A 24,208-nucleotide genomic window follows, 5' to 3' on the forward strand; every position below is an offset into this window, starting at 1 on the left:
TTATTGAAGGGCCATTCAATCTGCTGCCTGTTGTAATATAAGATAAAGACTGTAATTAGCTCAGATTTCTCTGTTTTAAGGCTATTTAGAAAAATATAATGGTGTCTAGGTCATAAACATGACTATCAGTAACGTTGTAATCAAATAAGAGAATTAGACACCTAAGGCGATTCTTGGAAGCTGGTAGTCAAATAATCAACAAATTAACTAATAAAGTTTTGATGTTTTCATCTCAATTAGTCTGAATTAAGCATCCTTTTAATATGTCACTGTCATCAGAAAATTGCAGGCCCCAGGGTGACTGCTTTACTGTGAGCGAGCTCCGATTGGTGAAGGTTGAACTCAACCTCTTGCTGTTATATAAAGAGCATCATTCCACTGCCTGCGCAGTATACACTGAAACAACATCTACATCGCAAGTCTTCATCTACGATATCGACATTCCAGGTACGTTATGTATTATTGTGAAAATGGCTATTAATATTTGTATACCTCTTGTAACAAAGATGGAATTTCTCTTGTATTGAACAAATTCTGGTTAATAGTGTTTTATACACAGAAAGCTGGGAAACTAAGATCTGTCCATGTGTGGATAGAGCTGTTAATACAATTTCCGAATACTTTGAACAGTTTCCTAAAGTTTAACATTTGTTTTAAATTATCTAGATAATGTAACGCATAAAAATAAATAAAAATACAGATTCAATGACAGACAGATCTGAAAACAAATAAGTTATACTAAATATCAAAAGGATAATTAAACTTGAAATATCAATAACGTATTGAAATATTTATGATGAAAGTGTACTTAATAAAATAAGAACAACTTTTATCTTTCAAGTTCAGGCACTAAATTTCAGTCTTACAGCATTAAATCTGAATTATTATAACACTAAAAACCTGGTTTCGATTCCAGTGGTGAGCACATCACAGATCGTCTAGCTTTGTGTGCTTAATAACAAGTAAACATGAAGACAATTTTAGGGGTAACGTAGAGGTATGTATAATAGAGTTAATCTCATGCTTGCATTTTATATGACGTTTAGGAAGTAACAAATATAAAAAGGGAACATTTCATCCATATCTCACTGTTGAAACCAGTAATCTGATAAAACGTGTTTACACATTTCAACTAATGCGTTTCTTTGTACAGATAACTGGTATTTTAATGTGTTAGGTATGTTTCTGAAACTGACGTCGATTGCAATAATTTACTATAACAAATGAGCTTTCAAGTAATCTCACAGCGTACACTGTATATGGTTACACATTTGAGACAAAAGCTGAAAGAGAATGCAGAAATGGTGACTATTTAGTGCAACAATTTTGTTTTTGAATGACACTAGATGTCAAAAGAATATTATATTAAAATACGATTAAAATAATTAAATTGTACAAATTTCATAGTCGTGGTGACACAAAAATACTGATTTAAAATCGATATCACCAATCTAACATAATGTGACTTGTGGGTAAAAATCTGTAAAATGAATTATTTTTTATTAATCAAATCTGATTATCAAGGTCGGTAATTTAAAAATGTTATAAATTAGCTTCTAATTGTAGCTTTCAATAAAAGCAATGTCTTGGTCAATCGTAGGTATAATCATCAGTAAGTATAATTCATTGAACAAGAACTTAAGGCTGCTGTAAAACGTAATTTAAACGATATTTCTTTCCAAATCTAATTAGTATATATTCTACTGGGCATTCTCGAGCTCTCTGTTTTACGTCAGGGTACACTTTTGCGTAAAGTGATGACAATTTGTCTGCTCTGTAATATGCCGCCAACCTTTGAGTTGATTGCTTATTTTCGGATATTCAAGAGCCATCAGCGCTAGCCGTTCTTAATTTTGAACTGATAAAAACTAGTAGTATCTGACCATCATCCTTATAACGTAGTTATGAACCAAATTTATGAAAGCATTTTTTATAGTAACAAGGAGCGAGCCATGGATCAGCAGATTGGTAATCAGGTATACTCGCCACTGGGTCACGTTCGGCCCCATACTTTAGACAAACTATTTATGTACATGCACATATATTACATTAAGCTTTGTCAGAGTAATTCCTGTTAGCTAATGTACACTATCCAAAAGTGCAATGAATTAAGAATATTTTAAGCTTAGAGTTTAAATATGCAGTTATGTATATTATATAGATAAGATACCAGCTGGCTCTGTAGATAGCTTCATTACTTTACAACGATTACAATGCTAAAATCAGGGGTTTGATTCTCCTCGTTGGATTCAGCAAATTGCCCGATGTGGCTTTGTTATAAGAAAACACACACACACACACACACTTTATAACGATAAAATTCTGGATTCGATTACTAAGGTATATAGGCACAGGCCAGACAATACGTTATGCACGTTGAGTTTAAAACAAGCATAAGCTCTAGGTATCATTTTAATTGAACAAATCTAGTAGCTACTTGATTTGAAAGTTAACTGAGATAGTGAACCTTCGAAAAATAAAATGTTAAATATTTTTTAATGTTTCATTATTTAATTACGTGTTTTGATACAGCTGGTTTGTTGGCAGTTTGAAGTGAAAGTATAAATTATGTATAAGTATTATACAAATTATTGTATAATATCCACCTGTTAATGTCTAAAGCCTAATAATATTATTATTTAATTATACTACTGCTGTTGTGAATCGAAATATTTAATAATTTTTCATATGATGAAAAAGTTCAGGATTTTACGAAATATCAAGAAAATCGCGTAAGTACAGTTATAAAAATATACTCATACAGTTACGTATAAGTTACAAAACTTAAGTTAAGAATGTATGTTAATAGACTATACATACAGAAGTTGCATAAATGATTAAAGGCTCCCAGTGGGAGTAGTTTGATAGTATGTAATTCCAGCTTGGCTGTTAGAGCTGCTTCAATTATAACATCTGTAACATCTGTAAGTTCCTGAAAGGTATGATGAAAAATTATCTAGCACAAAATTTGACATAAAGCTTGGCGACCTCATTCACGCGTGTTGATCTTCCAACCGCTGGAATATTTACCTAATCAGACGGATGGGATAATTTTCGCTATCTAATAACTTCCTCTTGTAAAGATAAAATAGTTGTGCAGTTTGGGTCTAGAAATCACTTATTAATCGGGCACCTACAAACTGTCCTCTTTAAAAATTAGTTAAGTCACACTTTTTTCTAATGTTGCTTGATGGCTAACACGAAAGAGAGCTTACACATATTTAAATAATACTGATCACGTGTCTAAGATGTCATTCATATGATAAATCTATTAGTCAGCTCAGGATCTTGTCCATTGAACACCGGGAGAAGAATAAGACGTCATTTAGCAGATTTTTTGTAGATTTTCTGCTTAGATTAGACTTCTAATAAAATTTTACAAATATCATGTTTCATTAGAATTCTTGAAAGCTAGACTTTAACATTAGTAGTTTGTATATACCATTCCTGTTTGGGTTCTTTTAAAAACAAAGTTTCGAACTTTCAGCCGGTTCTTTGGTTTGCTCAGATTTGCTTTTAGTGGATGATCTGAACGCCTATGCTGAATCTCTTAACTGTTTTTCTTCTAGTTCTTGTAATAACGATGTCTCAGGCTTTATGCTGGCTTACTGGGACAGCTCCTGTCCTATTCTGAGTCACTAAATTTCTTCTTCTTTGATTACTCTGTTGGATGACGTTTCGACTCTTTGTAAGATACAAAGTTCTAAACCATATTCTCAGACAGTGGAATATTCCTACCACGATTCCTGTAGATAACATTACGAAATCCTCACTGAGTCCTTGGTTAAAAGCTAACTCAATTGTCATAACAGGTGGCATTTCACACTTTATTACAATAATAATGTGCAATGAATTATGTTTCAGGTTCTATTTTTGTCTTCAGACAGCTTTTAACTCAATTTTTGTTGTGGATCTCACTTTTCCTTACGATAACGTTTCTAGATATGTGCTGGATTGTCGTAATGTTTTTACCTTAGTTTCTGTTGTGCTACTCTTTTATCAACGAATAGTGGGATTGATCATCACATTATAATGCCCCCACGACTGAAAGGGCGAGCATGTATGGTGTGATGGGTATTTGAACCTGCGACTTCAAGACGAAAGGCGGAAGACTTTCGAAACGTCGTCCGCTACACTTGTGTCTTGAGGTAATAAATTACTGTGTTTTAACACTTAGAATAACTTTCCCTCGGTGAGAAAACGATATGTCTACCGACTTAAAATAATAAGAATCGATGTTCTATTCCTCATAGTGGACACAGTAGATAGCTTTATGTGATTTTTCACTGAAGAAAGAATAAAATAAAACGTTTATAAGAAAACCACGATTATTTTTTACTATAAAGATCCAGTACAAGTTCCTATGTACCATTTATTTTAATACTAATATACATTTTTCTACTAACTTACAGCAAATAAGATGTGAAAACAGATGTATCTTTTCTAGTTGTTGAAGAATTTTATGACAGAGAAAGAAATGGCATTCGGGGGGATAAGGGAAGAAGACTTGAGTCTATCTCCTATTGTGCACGTCATTGTTATTAATATTCGTTATGTTCCCTATTTTAACCTTATCTAACCTAACGAGTTCCTAATTTTTACATTTCAGTTACTTTTATAACAACAAATATATATATATTAAATTTAGTACTTTCCTTAGTTGTTTTTCGTACTTGTTTTTGTTGTTATCCCGCAAATGAAACTTCAGCTTTTTTTTTTTATAATGATGGTACTGGTTCATTAAATTACTTTTATTTGTTTGAAAAATGCACATAAGAACGTAGAATGATAACATGCAAAAAGTAAACAATTTCCCTTACTATTAAAATGTAACTGGATTTCTAACTAATATGTAAGTGTCTTTAAAAGTAATTCCTTTAGCTACTCGATCTGAGAATTGCGAGAAGGCTTTACGTCTGTAAGAACATTAATTACATAACTATCTCTATTGAGAACAACACTGCGTTACAAGTAATTCAGTAAATAACAACGTAGATAATTTTTATGATTCAACTATTCAATGAGAATCTCTTGCCAAATCTAGAATATGATGTCATCGAATTTAATAGTTTCAGTTCAGAACAAAGAAAAACAATTACATTTTGTGGATATGAGATACATTCTGTAAGAGAGTTAAATACACAATATTTACTTTCAACGAGCATCTTCGTATTTGCCTTAGGTTTGTTTTAAAGCCGATTTTATTTTAATATTAAGTTGAAAACTTAAACGGGATGTTATTCAATCTCATTAAAATCAGTACCTTTGATAGGACTTGGTGAAAACACTGAAACACGCATAACATGGTAATGTACTATTGGTTTGTTTTGAATTTCGCACAAAGCTGTACAAGGGCGATATGCGCTATCCGTCCCAAATTTAGCAGTGTGAGATTAGAGGGAGGCAGCTAGTCATCAACATCCACTGCCAACTCTTTAACTATTCTCTTTACTAACAAATAGTGGAATTGATCGTAACATTATAACCCACGGCTAAAAGAGCGAGCATATTCGGTGGGATGGGGATTCGAACCCACGATCCTCAGATCATGAGTTGAGCACCCCAACCATCTGGCCATGCCGGGCCAGGTAATGTACAAAATGAACCATGGATACACAACACTCACAGACATAAAAATATCCTCATCAACAAAAACTATTAACTGAAGAAGTAACGTATAAAAATAAAAAATAATAAAAACTTTTAAATATACAACCAAGTGTACAGGTGTCACTTGTACTATTTAAGACAATGCATTATGCTGCAGAAGTTAAAATGACTTCTATGTTATGCTAAAATTAAAACTTACCATTCACATCTTAGTCAACATCTAATGTGATTTTTTTCTCTTCAAATTAAGTACATAGTTTTCAAGTACCCTCAGTAACAAACATAGTACACCATGTGAGAGACATAAGCAAACTAAACACAAAATAAAAGACATTTGTACAGTTGTTACAAGGATTCTACAAATGTATTGCTCCAACAGAAGCCTTATAAATTAGTCTGTATACATTAAAACATGTATAGTCTGGCTTATCAATTACTACAAAAGCTGCTGATTACTCTGTTGACCATAGTAGTAACCAATGTACTACACTTATTTAATTACTTTTACACATATGTGTGTATGTGTGTGACAGAAGAAGAAAAACAAAGAATTAAACACTGAATCTTTTGCTTTACAGTTGGACAAAATAATATCTGTTTTTGTGTTTGGAAATGTTTCAAACTGTATTAAAACAAAATGCATCAGCTTTGTCTAATTTCTGAGAAGACATTACGTTCAAAACTACAAGCATATTTTAGTAGCATTTTCTTTCTCTACATTTCAAGTCTTAATCGTATCAGGTATATATATATATATATGTTCCATTTGACTCGTGCGTTTTAAGTAATGTTGTTAGCTCATGACTGTTTACCACCCTCGTATGTATATGTGATGCACATGATATCCACCGTTTGTGGTACGTAGTAGATTTGAATATACTGGGAAAATAGCTACAACCTTGTGTACTTTCATTGCCAAACTTTAACATAGACTCTGTAGGCATCATTGAGTGTATACTTTTAACACTACTAGCATATAGTAATGTAAACAGTTTAACATACTAGAAACTTTTGAGATAAAAGTAGAAAATAAGTACCATAACTTTCTAGTGAATTCGCTATTAGGTTGTTGTACCGTCATAAAGATCTACTGTACAGTGTTTTAGCTTCCTTTCTGTCTTCACTGCATACGTATGCTATCTTTCTCTATACAGGCTTTATATTCTGTCAGTCTAATCCTCAATGCATAGGCATGATAAATGAAAACTTGTTATTTAAAGCAGCTTATAGGTGTTTCTCATGTAAAAAACAGAACTACAAGTTATCTTTGAAATGACATCAACATAGATGTTGAATTTTTTCTTCTCACATTCATATAATGTCATGAACATAATTTGTTCAACAATGGAAGTTGAGTTCTAAGTACGCTACTGCTACACACTGAAATGAAAAACCTATGTATGACTGAGTTTTTCGTGAGACATGCTGGACCAGGTTAGTAAAAACCACCTCTTAGGTAAGCTGTAGTATGGGACAATTTTTAGTGACCCACAGTATATACATTATGCAAAGTTCAAAGAATATTGGGTGCAAGACCTTTATTGATCACTTGCTTCATCACGCTTCCGTGGGCTATAACAAAGTATAGTTCTTCCTTTTGTAACCTTATTTAACCAAGCAATTTCCAGAGGTTATATGCTTTCATACAATTCATGAGTAAAATAGTAAGTAGTGTCTTAGATGGATACACATTATGTAACAGCTTTTCTCGTAGCGTTTTTCTGAGTGTGTTCTGCTAAGCATTAATTAATTAACTATTCACTGTTTGCAAGGGTAACTTATAGCTGAGACATGAGGTTTCGGAAAAACAATGTGACCACGATACACTTACTCTACAAATAGACAAGTTCTACCTAATTAGCGAGTAAGTATGTCTGTATTTCCATTGGTAAGTTTTGTACAGCGAAGTTGTATTTCTACAATATTTTTATCCAGTCTGCTATCATACCTTTTTGTTCTCTAAGCTTCATCATTTACTTGAATAACGTATGGTCGTCTTCAACAGACAGTTCTTGCTTATATAAATAGTGGGAATATGTCGTTAAGAAATACTACAATCGCAAGAGGCTTTTATTATCATACAGCATTTGTCTTTGGTTGATGTTAATATTAAGTACTCATTTGCTATGACGCATTCTATATCATTCTGCGTTTATGACAGAATTATTCTGATTCCATTGTTGCTGATTCACTTAACCAGCATTAATATCTCTATTTATATAAACTAACACTGAACCATCAACCTAAACGCATTTGATAACTGTAATAGCTTTACATAGTCCTCAGTATATACAAAAACGAAAATGAACAGTTAATTCTAAAACTATAACTCCTGAAATATTGGCCACAATGAACCTTTAGAATGATGTAAAGCCTAGAAATCTTTGCATTTCTTTTTAAGATTTCAGATTAATGTTCCGATGCTTTTATTTTAGTAGGAATTATTGATACTTCACTGCTACCCACTATAAATTTGAGAAATTAAATATATGCCCACAAAAAAAAATTATACCAGCTTTAGTTGCAGATCTATTTTATGAAAATATGAAAACACCATACCTTGAATACGTGAACAAAAATTAAAATATTATAGACTTTAATTTAATACAATTCTCTCTGCAAACCTTGCAATGTAAGTTCCATTAATAACTTAAAATTGACCGAAATATTACATGAAGCTGATTAGATTGATGAACGTCTTCTCAAGCGCTGTAAGCAAATTTGGTTTTAATTTTGTTACTTATTTCGACTTATTAGTAACTGGAGGCAGGATTCAGCGAACTAAACCATTGGGACCCTTTTAGTGCATTAAAGCATTCGTCTGTATATGGTAATGAAAATGCGAATGTACTGACACACATTATCAGGGTCACCCATGTGAAGTCCGCAAGTAATTCAACAACCTTCTTTTCATAATTATTATCTTCACTCGAGACAACCAAACTTTTTTAAAACAATGATTATATCCTTCAGAACCCAGTCTATCTACATTCTTGGTACTTCAAAGAAAGCTTACAAGTTGGTTGTGTTACAGAACACAAGCCAACGATAACACTATGTAACAAAATTTTTACTTTTTCTTGTAGAAAGTGTTATTTCCCAATTGCTTATGCCTAAAGTAAATGGGAAAGACCTATTTTTCTCTTAAAACTTTGCTTCTGTGACGTGGGTAATGAAATTTTCAAATTTAGCCATTTTCCAGAACATTCCAGGTAGATTCAGTGCTGAATAGCTGACAGAGAATTTTCTCGAACTTGCAAGAATTTTCAAGAACTTTCTAGAATGTTGTAGAACTTACGAGAATTTTCAAGAACCTTTTAGAATTTTATAGAACTTTCCATAGTAATATATATACAGGGTCTCACCATCCACCACTTCAGTTTAGTTCTAGTTGCCTAAGTGAACACATATACCTATCCCAGAAGGCTTTACCAAGTTTCCCTGTTATTTTTGCCTTTGGGACAGCAGGGACACCGCAGCGCACTACAACAGGAAGCTCTGGCCACAACTGACCGAATTCTCTATGGGGAGGCACAAAGTCACGTATGAGTCACTAGTGGATCTCCAGAAGGTGTTGTTCCCACCATTGTATACATACAAATTGGGACTTATGAAAGAATATGGTAAGGAGTCTGCAGCCTTCAAGTACCTTCAAGACCTTTTCATGGAGTATACAGAATTCCCTAAGAAGCTCAATAGGAGAGAAAAAAGCTTGGGGCAGCTTTGTCGCAGCGGTTTGGGGCTTATTGGACAATCACAAGGCCAAAAATCATATGGAACTCGTTGAGGCTCTGGTGAAGAACTATGACAAAATGGGCTGTCCCTGAAAGTCCATATCCTTGACGCTTATCTTGATAAATTCAAGAACATGGAAGCATACTCTGAGAAACAAGGCGAGAGCTTCCACCAAGATACACTGTACTTTGAACGCCGCTACCAAGGAGCGTATAACGAAAACATGATGGGAGACTGTATTTAAGGGCGGATACATGAAAGTCGCAAATCTTGAAAAACCACTCACTTCTAAATATTTTGTTCATTTCTGCATAACTTTAGTTTAAATTCATGTTAATCTTGATTCATATTTTATCTTATTCAGACCTTATATAAATGAAAATGTGCAAATTTGCCCGTTTTTACATAGAAAATAGGTTAATTTCTAAATTTCGTTACCCAGGTCACAAAAGCAAAGTTTGAAGGGAATAATGGCTATTTTCTGTACTTTTACAACATAAGCAATTAAGAAACAACACATACTATTCAGGAACAAAATTTGTGTTACATAGTGTAATAGGTCATATTGTTTTGGTTTTCAGTTTACAACAAATACATCTACAAATTCAGCCAGTAACCTTCCAAGTTTTCTCTGCTGCCCTGAACTTAAGTTACTTGGAGAATCACAGCATCCTATAGCTGCTTTTTTTTTTTATTTAGTGTGGTTGAATTAGCATTAGCTATACCAATAGTTTCAGTTATTTCTGTTTTACAAACCATACCAACAGTTATGGTATGTAACCTTAACATTCAAAGGTTGTTATAAGCATGAACTAATTTTCATTAGTTGCTTATGCATGTGAACTACATAATTTTACAAATTTTCTTTGTAAATTTCTTTAGTACAAAGAGGGTACTAAATGATTAGTAACAGGTATAATTGCTACCTGTTAACTGCAATTAACTGTAACTTGAGATAAATTTTATTTTTTGTAAACATGAAATGTATTGAGTGGGATAGTATATGTTGCATTTATAATGGAATATAAATTGAGTTTATATGGAAGACATTTGTGTCTTCTTCAACACTTTATTATAGTTTCGGCAATGCTTTCGAAATTTCGATTTAATCTAAATAAATATTATTAACACTCAAAGACTCACTTGTCGTTACAAGCACAACAAACATTAAGTATAACCCTATTTGATAAAAAACAACAATGTTCGGTTGTGCCGTAAAAATCGAATTATATTTTTTAAGCTCAGTATAAGCCCGCACTTGTGGACTAAACAAAAGTGAATTATATTCAACTTTTTAAACAGTATTTTACAGAAACTCTGTTTATTTCTTTTATGTGTTACGACACATATGTATGTTGGATGCGTCGTATTAGAAACAGCCGTGTATGTCTTTGATGTTTTGTATTTGAAACAACCGTGTATATATTGGATGTTTTTATTTCAAAGAAATTAATACCTCACAGAACCTCGATTCATAAGAAAATGAAAAATGATTATATATATATTTAGTACTCTCTGTAGGTTTTGCTTGCCTAGGAATGCATTCACTTTCCTCCATAAAAAAAAAAACAGTTAAGTTAAAAGCTTTTTAATGGGTACCCCATAGATCAAGCTGCATTTCTGCATTAGTTATCAAATTGATTTCACCTAAACAAGGAAGGTAGAATAGTTTCAATAATGGGTTTCTTATGAGCATACAATTTTTATGTCTGTATTAAAATAACAAATTGGTGCTTTGGACATCAAACTCTGGGCTATTTGTTTATGCCGGTAATTTAGAAATAAATTGATTAAGATGAGCGAATTTAATAAACTAACTAGCTGTATGGAATTTTCAGAAATATTTTATTAGAGAGGCTACGATGTTAGTTGAGGGTAAAAAAATGGAAATATGAAAATATACAAAAGCTCGTAAAAGTGATGGAAAGTGGCTTTAGTGGGACAATACGACGTTAGTTTCAACCGGTAGAGATTCTTCAACCAACAGACCAGCTGTGGTATTGTATCAATACATTTCTTTTGTAGCATCAATGATATTCTGACATCACAAATATAAGTTTGATTTTTTACCAAGACACTGTACCAAATAATAATTGTCAACAGAATTATAAATATTTACACGTACTATATCCGATATCAGTCAAGATGCTGTTTTTAATTTGTATAAAAATAACTTTGGAAAAATGTTGTTTTTTATCCATTTGTATTTATGATAAACCTACTAAGCCAACTGCCGTCACCCCTAATCGTAAACTACTGGTCATGGAAAGACAGCCAATTTGCAGCACCATACCGTTCACGTTAAGGGACTGATATATTCCGAAATTTTGCCTATTCCCTAAATTTATAAAAGATTCTTGAGTGTAAGAATCAACAATACATGTGTATGTACGTAAAATAGTAATGATTTCCAGTATTGTTAGCTTTTGTATTAGGTTGAGGAATAATTCGTGAGCGTTTTTTAAATAATTTCATTCAAGCATTACATGCAAGACCATACAATACTTCAATGCATGAACACATTACACCCAAAACATTTATTATGATACTTTATTTCATGTAATACCTAGGTATATAGTATGCATTGTTTTAAACGAAATTGCAAGAAATTAAATGCGAAAAGCAGATGGTGTTGAAAATGCTCGATTTTGTCCACTTGACATTCCATTTAATGAGCTGAAAATGAAAGCAAAAATTAGACATATGAAAATCAAACACACCATCTATTAGAGTAAAAAATTATCTACCAAATGACATGAAATATTTTGCGAAAGCGTTTCATTTATGAATATATTTTGTTAACTTGAAAAAACGCTCACGAATTATTCCTCAACCCAATATATAAATTATTATTTGTAGTAATCGTTGTTATAAACTGTATTATTGCTTGTATATTAAAATATATTTGTGTTAAGAAACACAATTGTGTGTATCAATCTTGTTGTCAAATATCATAAATTTAATACATATAGACACTCAACTTCTAAATTTCAGTTACTTGTTAACTCGGTTTCAGGATATTTGAAATAGTAATACGTAACACAATAAATCGGAGACTAGTCCGAGATAAATTCTAATATGTAATAAAAATTAATTATTATGGGGATTCTGAGGACACCGAGAGCTTTAACCACGTAGAAAATTGTATGTTTGTTTTGAATTTCGCGGAAAGCTGTCTACGCTACGTAGAAAATAATTACTTTATTTCTCAAGGAAAGTAGTTGGAAACAGGAAATAAACAGTGAAGACACTGATGGCAACATAAGAAACTGTTTTGTATATTATATGTAATTTCTTCATATTTAGCGTTAACTACGTTCTTTTATTCCAACTCATGATGTTGGTGAGACTAACTACACTTTATTAGTACTATGTGCGCTTGGTTAAGGAAAGTTCGTACTCGTGTGACGCAATGGATTAAACGAAGCTTATACTTTTGTGGACAAAGCACCTCCCTTTCAATGACGTCGCTTTCGTTAAACAATATATAATCAGTTAAAAAATAATCCTTGGTAGATTTTAGCGCCACCAAAACAACTTATGTAAACGCAACGTAAGAATTCTGTTACGAACATTTTTTATCAATTTGACCTCACTAACTGTGAAATGAGTAAGTAATTTATCAATTAGATACCATTAGAACGAGGCTGGTTAAACTTGCAAGTAATGATTACTTCATATACATGTATGTCCTTAAAACGAAAGTAATATCCCTCTTGTCTTAGAAATAAAATTCTAGGGTCGCGGGTTCGAATCCTCGTCATACCAAACATGCTCGGTTGACGGTTGGTGGTGATGACTAGCTGCCTTCCCTCCAATCTTACACTAGTAAATTACGGATGGCTAGCGCAGATAGCCCTCATGTGGCTTTGCGTGAAATTCAAACAAACACTTTTATGGCATAAATAACGTAGATCTCCAAGCGTATAGTGCACTAGTAGTAACATTCCCAGGGCCCGACATGGCCTAACGCGTAAGGCGTGCGACTCGTAATCCGAGGGTTGCAGGTTCGCGCCCGCGTCGCGCCAAACATGCTCGACCTCCCAACCGTGGGGGCGTTATAATGTTACAGTCAATCCCACTATTCGTTGGTAAAAGAGTAGCCCAAGAGTTGACGGTGGGTGGTGATGACTAGCTGCCTTCCCTCCAGTCTTACACTGCTAAATTAGGGACAGATAGCCCTCGAGTAGCTTTGTGCAAAATTCCAAAACAAGTAACATTCACTTAGTCGAAGAAAGAATTATTACAACAAAGCATTAGTTTGTTGCGAATACTGGTCAGCATTTAATACAACTTTTCGCGAGTTATTTATCCCTTGTATAAGGTTGGATATGCTGGTAGCTTTTGGGTCACGTAACCTCATGTAGGATTACAAGTTTCAAAGCAAACACCCATTATTAAATCATAGAAAGTGAAACATGATTAAATTTAAACGAGTTCTAAAATTCTAAAACATCAATAACCGAATGATGAAACGACTTCACATTTTGTAACTGGTAAGTTTCATCATTTGATTAAACGATCACGTTTCTATTGGTATTGCATTTTTTTTGCAATAGAATTAACTTCTTGTAAACTAATAGTATTATATACAAACTTACTGAATTTTGTAAGGACGATCCTCAGTAACACAGACCTGCTCTTGCTGAAATTATTATCATGTCTTCTTTCTCAGAAATCATACATCAGTTTTATGAGCCTTATACGTTATAGAATTGTTCAAGCTAAAAGGCCAAATGATCAGTAGAGTTTATTTCCATCACAAGCGTAAAAATATTAAAAACTATTAAATATTTTTGTACAATATCTGGGTTTTCTAAGAAGTTGGAAGCCATGATTGCAACTTCCATAGTGACCTATAGACTTGACACCTCACAACTAAAATTGTATTATTGTGAAGCATCAATGTTGAGAAAAATCTGCATCTAGTTGAGCTAACTTTTATGTCAATATTCCAACAGTTTGAAACAAAACAGAATTTAAAGTTCTCGAAAAAGTCTATCTTTTTGTATGTCGTGATATCTTTGTAAACAATGTGGCTGACTGAAAATGATTTATTAGATGAAAATGGTTTAATAACATAAATCAAGCGAGTGTCTGAATTGTAAACAAAATCTTTATGAGAAAAAAGTAATTTAATTATATATATTTGGCCTGTAGTTAGCTTTACACAAAACTTGTTCTGAGATAATGAATTGATACTGTAAACGCAGCCAGAATTCAGCCTTTAAACGAAACCTGTATTCTAAGGCAGTTGTTTTTGATACTGTAAATCAGACCAGTAAATAGTCAATATTTTGCTCCTTACTAGAAAAAAAGTTTTTTAAGATGAACCAAGTTAGTAATCCACATGCAAACAAAAGCTTTATCTCATGAAACTTAACTTCAGTATAGGTTAAACCAGTATTTAGTCTCTGAACAATCCAGAAGTTATCTAAGAAGCTTAATGATTGTTCAGTATTATTAATCAAATCCGTATTCATCCACGTGTTTTAGTTGTAAAAGTTATTTAATAACATAAATCGTGTAACTAGCTAGACAACAAATAAAGATTTTTAAAGCAATTAACTATCCTGTAAACTGAAATGGCTTTTCCTGTAATTTCCTTTCCGAATAATGTGACATGCGTTTTCAATGAATGTAATAAGGCAATGGTTATAAAATGTTAAATTATGTTCTGTTAAATGTTTGTGTAGCTTTCTGTGTTGTATTTTTTATTATGTAAACACAAAGAGTAGATTAGTTATTGAAATAAGTCTCTTAAAAATACAGGGATTGTTTAAGTAAAAATGGTAATACACAAATTATAAAAATTATAAAGACACATTTACAAAAACGAAAATTCGAAGTTGGGAATTGTAGAATTTAGCATTAGAAGTCCATAATGTTTAATTTCAAAGCAAATTTTTTCCTCTAGTCGGGGTAAGGCAGTTAGGGAGTTTGAGTCGCAATTTGAGGGTTGTGGGCTCAAATCCCCGTATTACCAAACATGCTCACTGTTTCAGCCGTGAAGGCGATGTATAGTGATGGTCAATTCCACTATTCATGGTAAAAAAGTAGTATAAGAGTAGGCGGTGAGAGCTGATGACTAGCTGCCTTCCCTCTAGTCTTTCAATGCTAAATGAGGGATGGCTATCGTAGATCTTCTTCGTAGAGCTTCGTGCGAAATTCAGAAAACAAGTGTGTGTGTGTGTTTTCTTACAGCAAAGCCACATAAGGCTATCTGCTGAGCCCACCGAGGGGAATCGAACCCCTGATTTTGGCGTTGTAAATCCGGAGCCTTACCACTGAACTAGCGGGGGACTCAGAAAACAACCCAAACCAATTCTTTGGTTGATCAACAAAACAAATAAGTTTTGTGTTTATTTATTAAAACTGTGTAAAGTGTAAGTAAACTTTTTAATGTTGTATAAGGTGGAAATAAGCTTTTATGTTTTTGGTAACGTAGTGTAAATAAGCATTATTTGTCTTTCATTTATCTATGTAATATAGAAATAAGTGTTCTGCGAGTTGAAAAAATTATGTAAAGTAAAAATAAGTTCCCACTGTGTTTAATACAGTCGCCTAAGATTAAAATAAATATCTATGTTTAGTAAAGCCACGTAAGATGAAAATAGAGATTATTTGTGTTTATTAAAGCGATATAAGGTGAAAGTAAGCCTTCTAGGCTTTTATGTGTTTAACAAAACTGTATTAAGTGGAAATAGCATTTCTGGTTATTAAATTATATTATGTAAAAAGGAAATAAACTTTCTAAAGTTTGGTAAGTAAGAAGTAAGTATTATGTGTGTTTAATTTAGATGTGTAAAGATGAAATAAGACTAATGTTGTTTAATAAAGATATGTAAGTAAGAAACAAACTTCTTAAAACCGTGTGTCTAAGAAAGTTCCGTAAGGTGAAAATAAGCTTACTGTGTGTTCAATAAATTTGTGTGAGATGGAAATAAACTTCCTAAAGGTGTGTAGGATAGAAATAATGATTATGGGTGCTTAATTAAGCTGTGTAAGGTGGATTGTTGTCGGGTTTTTTTTTTTTAAATTTCGCGCAAAGCTACACGAGGGCTATCTGCGCTAGCCGTCCTTAATTTTGCAGTGTAAGATTGGAGGGAAGGCAGCTAGTCATCACTACCTACCGTCAACTCTTGAGCAACTCTTTTACCAACGAATAATGGGATTTACAGAACATTATAACGCCCCCACGGCTGAAAGGGCGAGCATGTTTGGTGTGATGGGGATTCGAACCTACGACCCTCAGATTACGAGTCGAACGCCTTAACCTAGCCATGCTAGGCCATATGTAAGATGGAAATAAGTACTTTGGGTGTTTAATTAAGCTGTGAGATGGAAATAAGCTTTTTGAATGTTTAATAAGCGTGTTTAAGGTTGATAAAAGTTTTTTTCTGTATTTAATAAAGTTTTATAAAGTGGAAATAAGCTTCCTAAAGTTGTGTAAGATATAAATAAGCAGTGTGTGTATTTAATTTAGCTGTGTAAGGGAGAAATAAGCTTTCTTTTGGTTTAAAGAAGCTGTTTAAAGCGGCTTTGTTAATATAAAACTTTTAAATTAGATTAGTATAGTTCTGAGGTAATAATTCTCAAACTATAGAACGATTAATTTAGTTTGTTTACAGCCACATTGGATTATTTGTTGTGACTACATCAAGGAAGTTGAAATCGGAAATTTATCGCTGTAGCTCCATTAAGTCTGTAACTCTCTGCTCGGCCATCGGGGGACAACTAACAATGGATTTTACACAGTTCACTTTCCACCAATAAAACTATTTTATTGACCTTGTGCAAGTACTTTCTCCAAAACGGTAAAGCAAATATTCTTAACAAATAAGAGATATTTATTTTATTCAAATAACAATCTGTTCTAACCCTACACATGTTCGTATCAGATTGAAGACAGATACGATAACGACTCTAATCCAGGATTACGGATGCCTTGTTAGCTGGAAACAAATTATCTTTTTTTTTTATTTACCATTGCTGTGAAATATGTGGTTAGGTATGATGAAAAGTATGTTATAATGTTGACTGTACAACTGTGTTGGAATGCAACATCTGGTTCATCATTACAAAATTAGATTCTCTAACAACTACTATGACCGAAATTGTTATTGCGCTGTGCAAGTAAAACTCAGTACTTAAAAAAAATAAAGTTAAAATCCTCTTTCCTTCTGAGGATTTAACCTCATCTCCCTAAACACGCTTTCTTTTTTCTTTTCTTTTTCTTGGATGAGTCATGCAGATTAAATAATATGATTTTAATTGTTCATTATTTTTCAACTGTATTAGGTTTCTTTTCGTGCGTATTGACACATCATTTGTCATTTTCTAGCACTAAGAACTGACTTTATTCACCGAGTAGTTCTTCATACTTTACTGCTATCTTAAAGAAAACTATTTTCCAAATTTTGAGTTTTAGTTGGGTGGAATATGCTAGCACAGCCTAACAAATCGATTTCCCTGAACCCATTTGATGGTGGTTATTATTTCAAACCTAGTTATTTATGTCCATCAACGGCATAATTATACACACGAAAGGTAAAAAACTAGGACATTTACAATTCACGACTATCCAATCAAGTAGTGCTAAAAAATCCCTTTAGGTTTATTTACGTCATAATGAATCGTTGTACAAAATTCGATTTTTTTTGTTTAACTTTAATACGTGTTTTCTCTCTCTTTTTTAAGGGTACTTTAAAATTGTTACATGTTCAAGTAATCCTGACTATGTTCTCTTAAAAATCTCTTGTTTATTTTAAAATATGACACATATCTGGCTTAGCAAACCGACTAGTAAATGTCTCTAGCAACTAAACGTAAACTTGAAATCTGAATAAGAAAATCTAGTTCTGTTTAAATTAACAGTAATAAATCAAAATCGTAAATTCCTTGACATACTGGAAATTATCCACATCCATGACTGTATCTAACCTAAAAAATATTATACATACTATACATAATTCGAGATTATAAACGTTATAAGTTAAGGCAGATTTCCTGCTTATCAAAAGAGTGTGGCTATAAATTGACCAAAATGAAATACATTGAACAATAATATTTACACGAAAAAATACTATTCGTATTTCTTAATTTAGAAGTCAAATTATATATTATATTTTGTTTGTTTCGCCTTTCGAAATCTTGCGGCAAAATTACACTTCAAATTCACTACTGAAATTATCTCTTTAATGAAATCTTGTTGCTTTGCCCACCAATGGTTCAACTGAAAACTTAAAATTAGATTCCTGTACCCATGATAGATACATAACAAATAACCCATTATGTACTGAACAACACAACTTGTTTTATCAATTCATTAAATATTCCTTTTCCCATTTATGGCTTTTTTGTTGTTTTTGTCTTGCTGCTGCCGTAAAGTTTTATATAATGTTATAGTTTAAGCAATGGACAAAGTCCGATGTTGTAAGTCTAATGTTATATATTTAGTCTTTACTTTTCGGAAACAAAGATGTTCATCAGACAAAAGCTTGAATTATCTTCTGAGAAAGATACACAAGAAAACTTTAAAATTAACTACAACGTATCACCCACATGTTAATGAAGCTAAAATGCTAACCAACAGTTACAACTACAATATCTTTTTTATCACATTTTCAAACAAAGAACAGAAGAATCCAAAACATACTTTTACACTTAAGTTCATTCCTCAAGCTCAACCCTCTCACAGTGGGAAAGAAACCATTTTCATACACTATACTATATTAATATGCATAAAGACAGTTAAGTAAAACTATGAAGCTTTAACTTCTATTAAATATATTTAAACAGACAGTAATATCAGATATTTCACGCATTGAAAAACTTAAAGTATTATTTTATTTCTTTTTCGTTCTTAGATGGCACTGCCTTCAATCCGTTGCATTATTTGTTTGAGTCTGATACCATTGTTATTGCTTTCTTCAACTGGTGCCAAGAAGAGAACGTTGCAGAAGCGAAGCTTCGCAGCTCTTGGTTGTATGGGAATATACGACAAGGCCAAGTTTGCTCGGCTGAGCAGAGTATGCGAAGAATGCTATAACCTCTACAGACTACCCAGCGTGCAAGACGATTGCAGGTAAGCTCTTACACCCCTAATGTCTGAATAAAATCTTACAAATTGAAGTGGTTTTATATAACATTTCTCTCGTATAGCTTTGCGCGAATTTCAAAAACAATAACATTCCCAATTTTACTCTTATAGTTCTCTTAATACAGAACTGTGGTCAAATTGTTTTTCAGTAGAAAAATGAATTAAAGCATGTTTGTTACTGAAAATAATTCAAAGATTTAAAGATAAACATTTTTTTCTTAAAAAATATTATATTAGCGACTTTTTATTAGTTTGGCTGAAATATATAAACATAATACTCAATTAAGGTAGTAACTTGACTTAAGATTCTTAGCTTTATATAATACAAACATTTTTCATGGGCTCTATGTGGCCTAGCTATGAGTATTTTAAGTTGCGAATCGGAAGGCTGAAGGTTCGAACCAGAAATATACTACCCCGCTGAACACTCTCCATATTTTCGGCTGTGGGCACGTTATAAAAGAAACTGTTAACGGTTAAATACACCCGTGTAAGCAACGAGTATTTCTGGCTAGTTTCTATATTCATGGTCATCACTCTTAAATTTGAGATGGTTATGCCTGAATATTAGTGTTTCTGACTTGGTGGTGTAGTCCATGTACTACAAATGATGTTGTTCAGGTTGAAAATACTAAATATCGGCTTTTCCTGTTAGAACACCTTTTGACACTGAAGTGAAACATATTTTCCTGTTAAAAAGATTTTTTTCTTAAATAAATAGGATAAAGCCATCTATCCCTCTGGTCTTTCCTTTAACAGTCTTTGGCTTTGGTTAAATGAAACATAGATGTCCAGAAAATGAATCCGTTATAATAGTTAAAAGAAAAACATTTTATTAAAAAATCATTAATATTACATAAACAAGCGAGATTTCTCTTTTAAAAGAACCCATAACCTTTGATAAATGAGAAGATCTTAAAGAAATAATTTTAGAAAATTGAAATTTATCTTCCTATTAAAAAATCTGTACTCTTAAATAGTTGTGGCACAGATTCCTGTTAAATAATTATTAGCTGGTAAATGAGGCTTACAATATCTCTTTTTTGAGAGGCCTCTCGCTGTTAAGCGGTAAGTCTACGAATTTACAACGTTAACATCAGGGGTTCGATTTCCATCGGGGAACTCAGCAAATAGTTCGTTGTGGCTTTGCTGTAAGAAAACACACTTCTGAGAGAATCCTCAGTCGTACCAAAATAAGTCACATTTTTTTTTGTTAAAACAGTTTTTAATCTTATGTATATAATACATCTATTTGTTAAAATAATCTTAGTCACAAATAAATGTGAATTATTGTGTTGCTAAAAACTCTCTAGATTCAATCAAGTGACTTCTTTTGTTCTGTTAAAAACCTCAGTTTTAAATTATGTTATCACATCTTTCCATTAAAACATCCTTAGTCTTAGACAAAAAAAAAGACATTTTTATTGGAGCATTCTTTAACCTTAGTTAAATGCGACATAAATTTTCTGTTAACTCACCTTTATTATACTTAGCTTTACTATTGAAATAATTTCTAGTAATGATTGGTTGAGTTTGTTTTAAATTTCGCGCAAAGCTACACGAGTGCTATCTGCGCTAACAGTCCCTAATATAGCAGTGTAAGACTAAATGGAAGGCAGCTAGTCATCAATACACATCGCCAACTCTTGGGCTATTTTTTTACCAACGAAAAGTGAGATTCACCATTACATTACAATGCCACCATTGCTGAAAGTACGGGTATGTTTGGTGGGATGGAGATTCGAACCCACTATCTTCATATTGCGAGTCGAGGGCCCTAACTACATGACCATGGCGAACTTCTAGTTGTGAATAAACACCTGTTAAACGCCATCTGTAAGTTGTGAAACTTTTTGCAGTTAAATTTTATAACAACTAATTCTCTTCGTTTGTTTGTTTTAGTGCCATTTTGGTCTATCTGCTGTTCACCGCTCGCGAAGAATCGTTGTAAGTGCGTAAAATTACCTTCAGCCCACCAGGGGACAACTAATTCTAAGAAAATTGTTTCTTGATAAAAATATGTTGGCGAGTATCATTGTTTCTACATCTTATAAATATTTAACCTCTGCACATCTGTTGTTACACGTTCATACTATATCTTATAAATATTCAAGCTCTGTATACAAGCTCGGAACTAAATTCAACACCGTAAGTTGAGCCATGTGTTATTTATTCCTTGAAGAAGACTGAAGACTTTTACGTCTTCTACTCGTATACAGCCTTTACAAACTAGTTTATTAAACATTTATTGCACTTAGAATATATAATTTATTACATGCATCATTAACGGGAGAAAGATCACATTTATCTTTAATACATTAATTCATGTCTCATTTTATGTATTATTGTTTCAAAATTTTGAGCTCGGTTATCCATGCATGACATACTCTAACTATCTCATGTACTTGGCAGAAGGCAGGTAGTCAACACCACTCACCTAATCTCTTTGGTTACTTTTTCTAGTAGAATAGTGGGATTTAACAGACAGTCTTATAGCTAAAATTCTGAAACTGTGATATTCTAGTCTAACATACATGGCTAAATCAATGCAAACATTGATAAAAATAGCCAGTAATCTTTATAACAGATGAAAAATAGACTTAATATGTACAATAATAGCATATTCTAAGTGAAACTTCTTGCGGAGTGTTAAATACATAATTTTCTTTATATAGGTATTACAACTTGCAAATTAAATATATATTTATTTCATAAAACATAATCTCCGGACATTTACTTTTTGATTCAGTAAACTTATGTCCTGCCTCAGTAAATGGTAAATTATTACTATTCAGTAATGTAGCATTTTATATTGTGAAAGCCAAATATCATACCAATACGAGAGTTTTATTTATCATAGCAAAAATATTAATTATTGTGTTTTATTCAAAGGTTCAACTGCTTCAAAAATAGCATGTTTCCGGACTGTGTATCAGCCTTGTTACTGGAATCAGAAAAACAAAAGCTTGGCCATTTCGTGAATTATTTGTATGGAAGGAAAAAGTGATTCTTCGATATTCATTCCGGCATTACCTACCGTTTTTGAAGAAGGAAAAAAAGGAAGTCAACCTTTGTCTTTAGCTAATTTTGTCTCTAATTGCCATATAGCCATTTGTTATGTTTCAAAACTGAAATAACATTTTACTGTTATTCATTTGAAGTTTTTCTCCACTGTATAATTAAAATGAGCTGAGATTGTTTTTAATGTATATATATTTATTTATTTTTTAAGTATAGACATAGAGATTTTTTTGTTTAACTAAAGACTCTTTAAGCGCCAAGATGAAGAAAGGTATAACAGTATTTTGTTCTTAAACTTTGTACAATGTATCTACTCCTTCAATGAGTACACGGGTGTTGATCCTAAAAGTTATATTTATTATTAATTAATATGTTGTTGTTTAATGTACTGCAAAGCTCTAGCAAACGAGAACTGTCATGAAACTAATGAATAAAATACTTAGGAAAACTGCAAATATATTTTATTGTATTACTACATTGTTAAGGTTATCTTTTAATATTTTGTTTGGGAATTTCGCACAAAGCTACTCGAGGGCTATCTGTGCTAGCCGTCCCTAATTTAGCAGTGTAAGACTAGAGGGAAGGCAGCTAGTCATCACCACCCATCGCCAACTCTTGGGCTATTCTTTACCAACGAATAGTGGGATTGACCGTCACATTATACAACCCCACGGCTGGGAGGGCGAGCATGTTTAGCGCGACGCGAGCGCGAACCCGCGACCCTCGGATTACGAGTCGCACGCCTTACGCGCTAGGCCATGCCTGGCCTTAAGGTTATCTTATGTATGAGTTCAGTTCATTTTAAGCTTAACTTAAAATCTGGTCTTTCCTTTGGGGAAAAAAGTAATCACATTACCTTTAATCATTTAACTATTATTGTCATCTGAAAAGCTTGTTTGATAGTAAAAGACACAAAATCCAACAAAAATGTGCTACGAAATATTAAAAACCCTAACACTAGCCCTCTGGCCCGGCATGGCCAAGCGTGTTAAGGCGTGCGACTCGTAATCTGATGGTCGCGGGTTCGCACCCCCGTAGCGCCAAACATGCTCGCCCTTTCAGCCGTGGGGGGCGTTATAATGTGACTGTCAATCCCACTATTCGTTGGTAAAAGAGTAACCCAAGAGTTGGCGGTGGGTGGTGATGACTAACTGCCTTCCCTCTCGTCTTACACTGCTAAATTAGGAACGGCTAGCACAGATAGCCCTCGAATAGCTTTGTGCGAAATTCAAAAACGAACGAACGAGTAGCCCTCTACAAAATTGTAAATGATATTTTACATACTTGTAAAAGAAAATTTCTACTTTTCTATATGGCCCGGCATGGTTAGGTATGTTAAGGCGTTCGGCTTGCCAAATTGCACCTCTAACTCGAATAGTAGATGATATCTCATAAAAACTGACAAATAAATAACTCAGCATTACTCACATTACATCATTTTTTCACGTGCTGTAAATTTGATTAATGTTTATCTAATTAACCTAAGAAGCATCACTGTATTACATTGAATACGCAACTTATCTCGTCGTAGTTTCACTAAAACCCTGTTAATCAATGTATTTCCCCACGACCGAGTCATGATTATCATAGCGGCTCGGCAAAATCAAGTAATTACCACTATTTTATCTAATAACAAGCAGTTACATTTCGAATCTAAAGGCTCTTGTATAAACAGAGACATTGAAGAAACAAACACATGTAAAAATTAATCCTTTCTTCAATTAAATGCTTACAAAAACT

The 24,208-nt window shown here is 32.9% G+C and overlaps 1 protein-coding gene and 1 long non-coding RNA gene across 5 annotated transcripts in view; one reads left to right on the plus strand and one right to left on the minus strand.

The window, feature by feature from the left end:
• The window catches only part of LOC143244797 (uncharacterized), a 53,253-nt gene that overhangs the window by 16,508 nt on the left and 12,537 nt on the right, over positions 1 to 24,208 (minus strand). The window contains exon 1 of one of the 2 annotated variants that reach the window (XR_013025326.1): positions 5,810 to 5,946. The exons of the other annotated variant lie outside the window; for it this stretch is intronic. This is a non-coding gene — a long non-coding RNA (uncharacterized LOC143244797). Of the gene's footprint in view, positions 1 to 5,809; positions 5,947 to 24,208 lie in introns of those variants that run through there. 2 annotated transcript variants of the gene reach the window in all.
• On the plus strand, positions 324 to 22,923 carry LOC143244796 (crustacean hyperglycemic hormone-like). Of its 3 annotated transcripts, XM_076490135.1 has the most exons (4): positions 12,783 to 12,955; positions 16,977 to 17,162; positions 19,215 to 19,432; positions 22,340 to 22,923. In XM_076490135.1, exons 3-4 carry the CDS (start codon positions 19,215 to 19,217, stop codon positions 22,452 to 22,454), a joined length of 333 nt encoding a protein of 110 aa, XP_076346250.1. In that variant the 5' UTR covers positions 12,783 to 12,955; positions 16,977 to 17,162; the 3' UTR covers positions 22,455 to 22,923. The 3 variants fall into 3 exon arrangements, with proteins under 3 accessions (XP_076346248.1, XP_076346250.1, XP_076346251.1); XM_076490133.1 differs by lacking the exons at positions 12,783 to 12,955; positions 16,977 to 17,162 and adding an exon at positions 324 to 447; XM_076490136.1 differs by lacking the exon at positions 16,977 to 17,162 and having other exon boundaries at positions 12,784 to 12,955.

This window comes from Tachypleus tridentatus, chromosome 2, assembly GCF_004210375.1.
Source record: "Tachypleus tridentatus isolate NWPU-2018 chromosome 2, ASM421037v1, whole genome shotgun sequence".
In the NCBI taxonomy this organism is placed as follows: domain Eukaryota; kingdom Metazoa; phylum Arthropoda; class Merostomata; order Xiphosura; family Limulidae; genus Tachypleus; species Tachypleus tridentatus.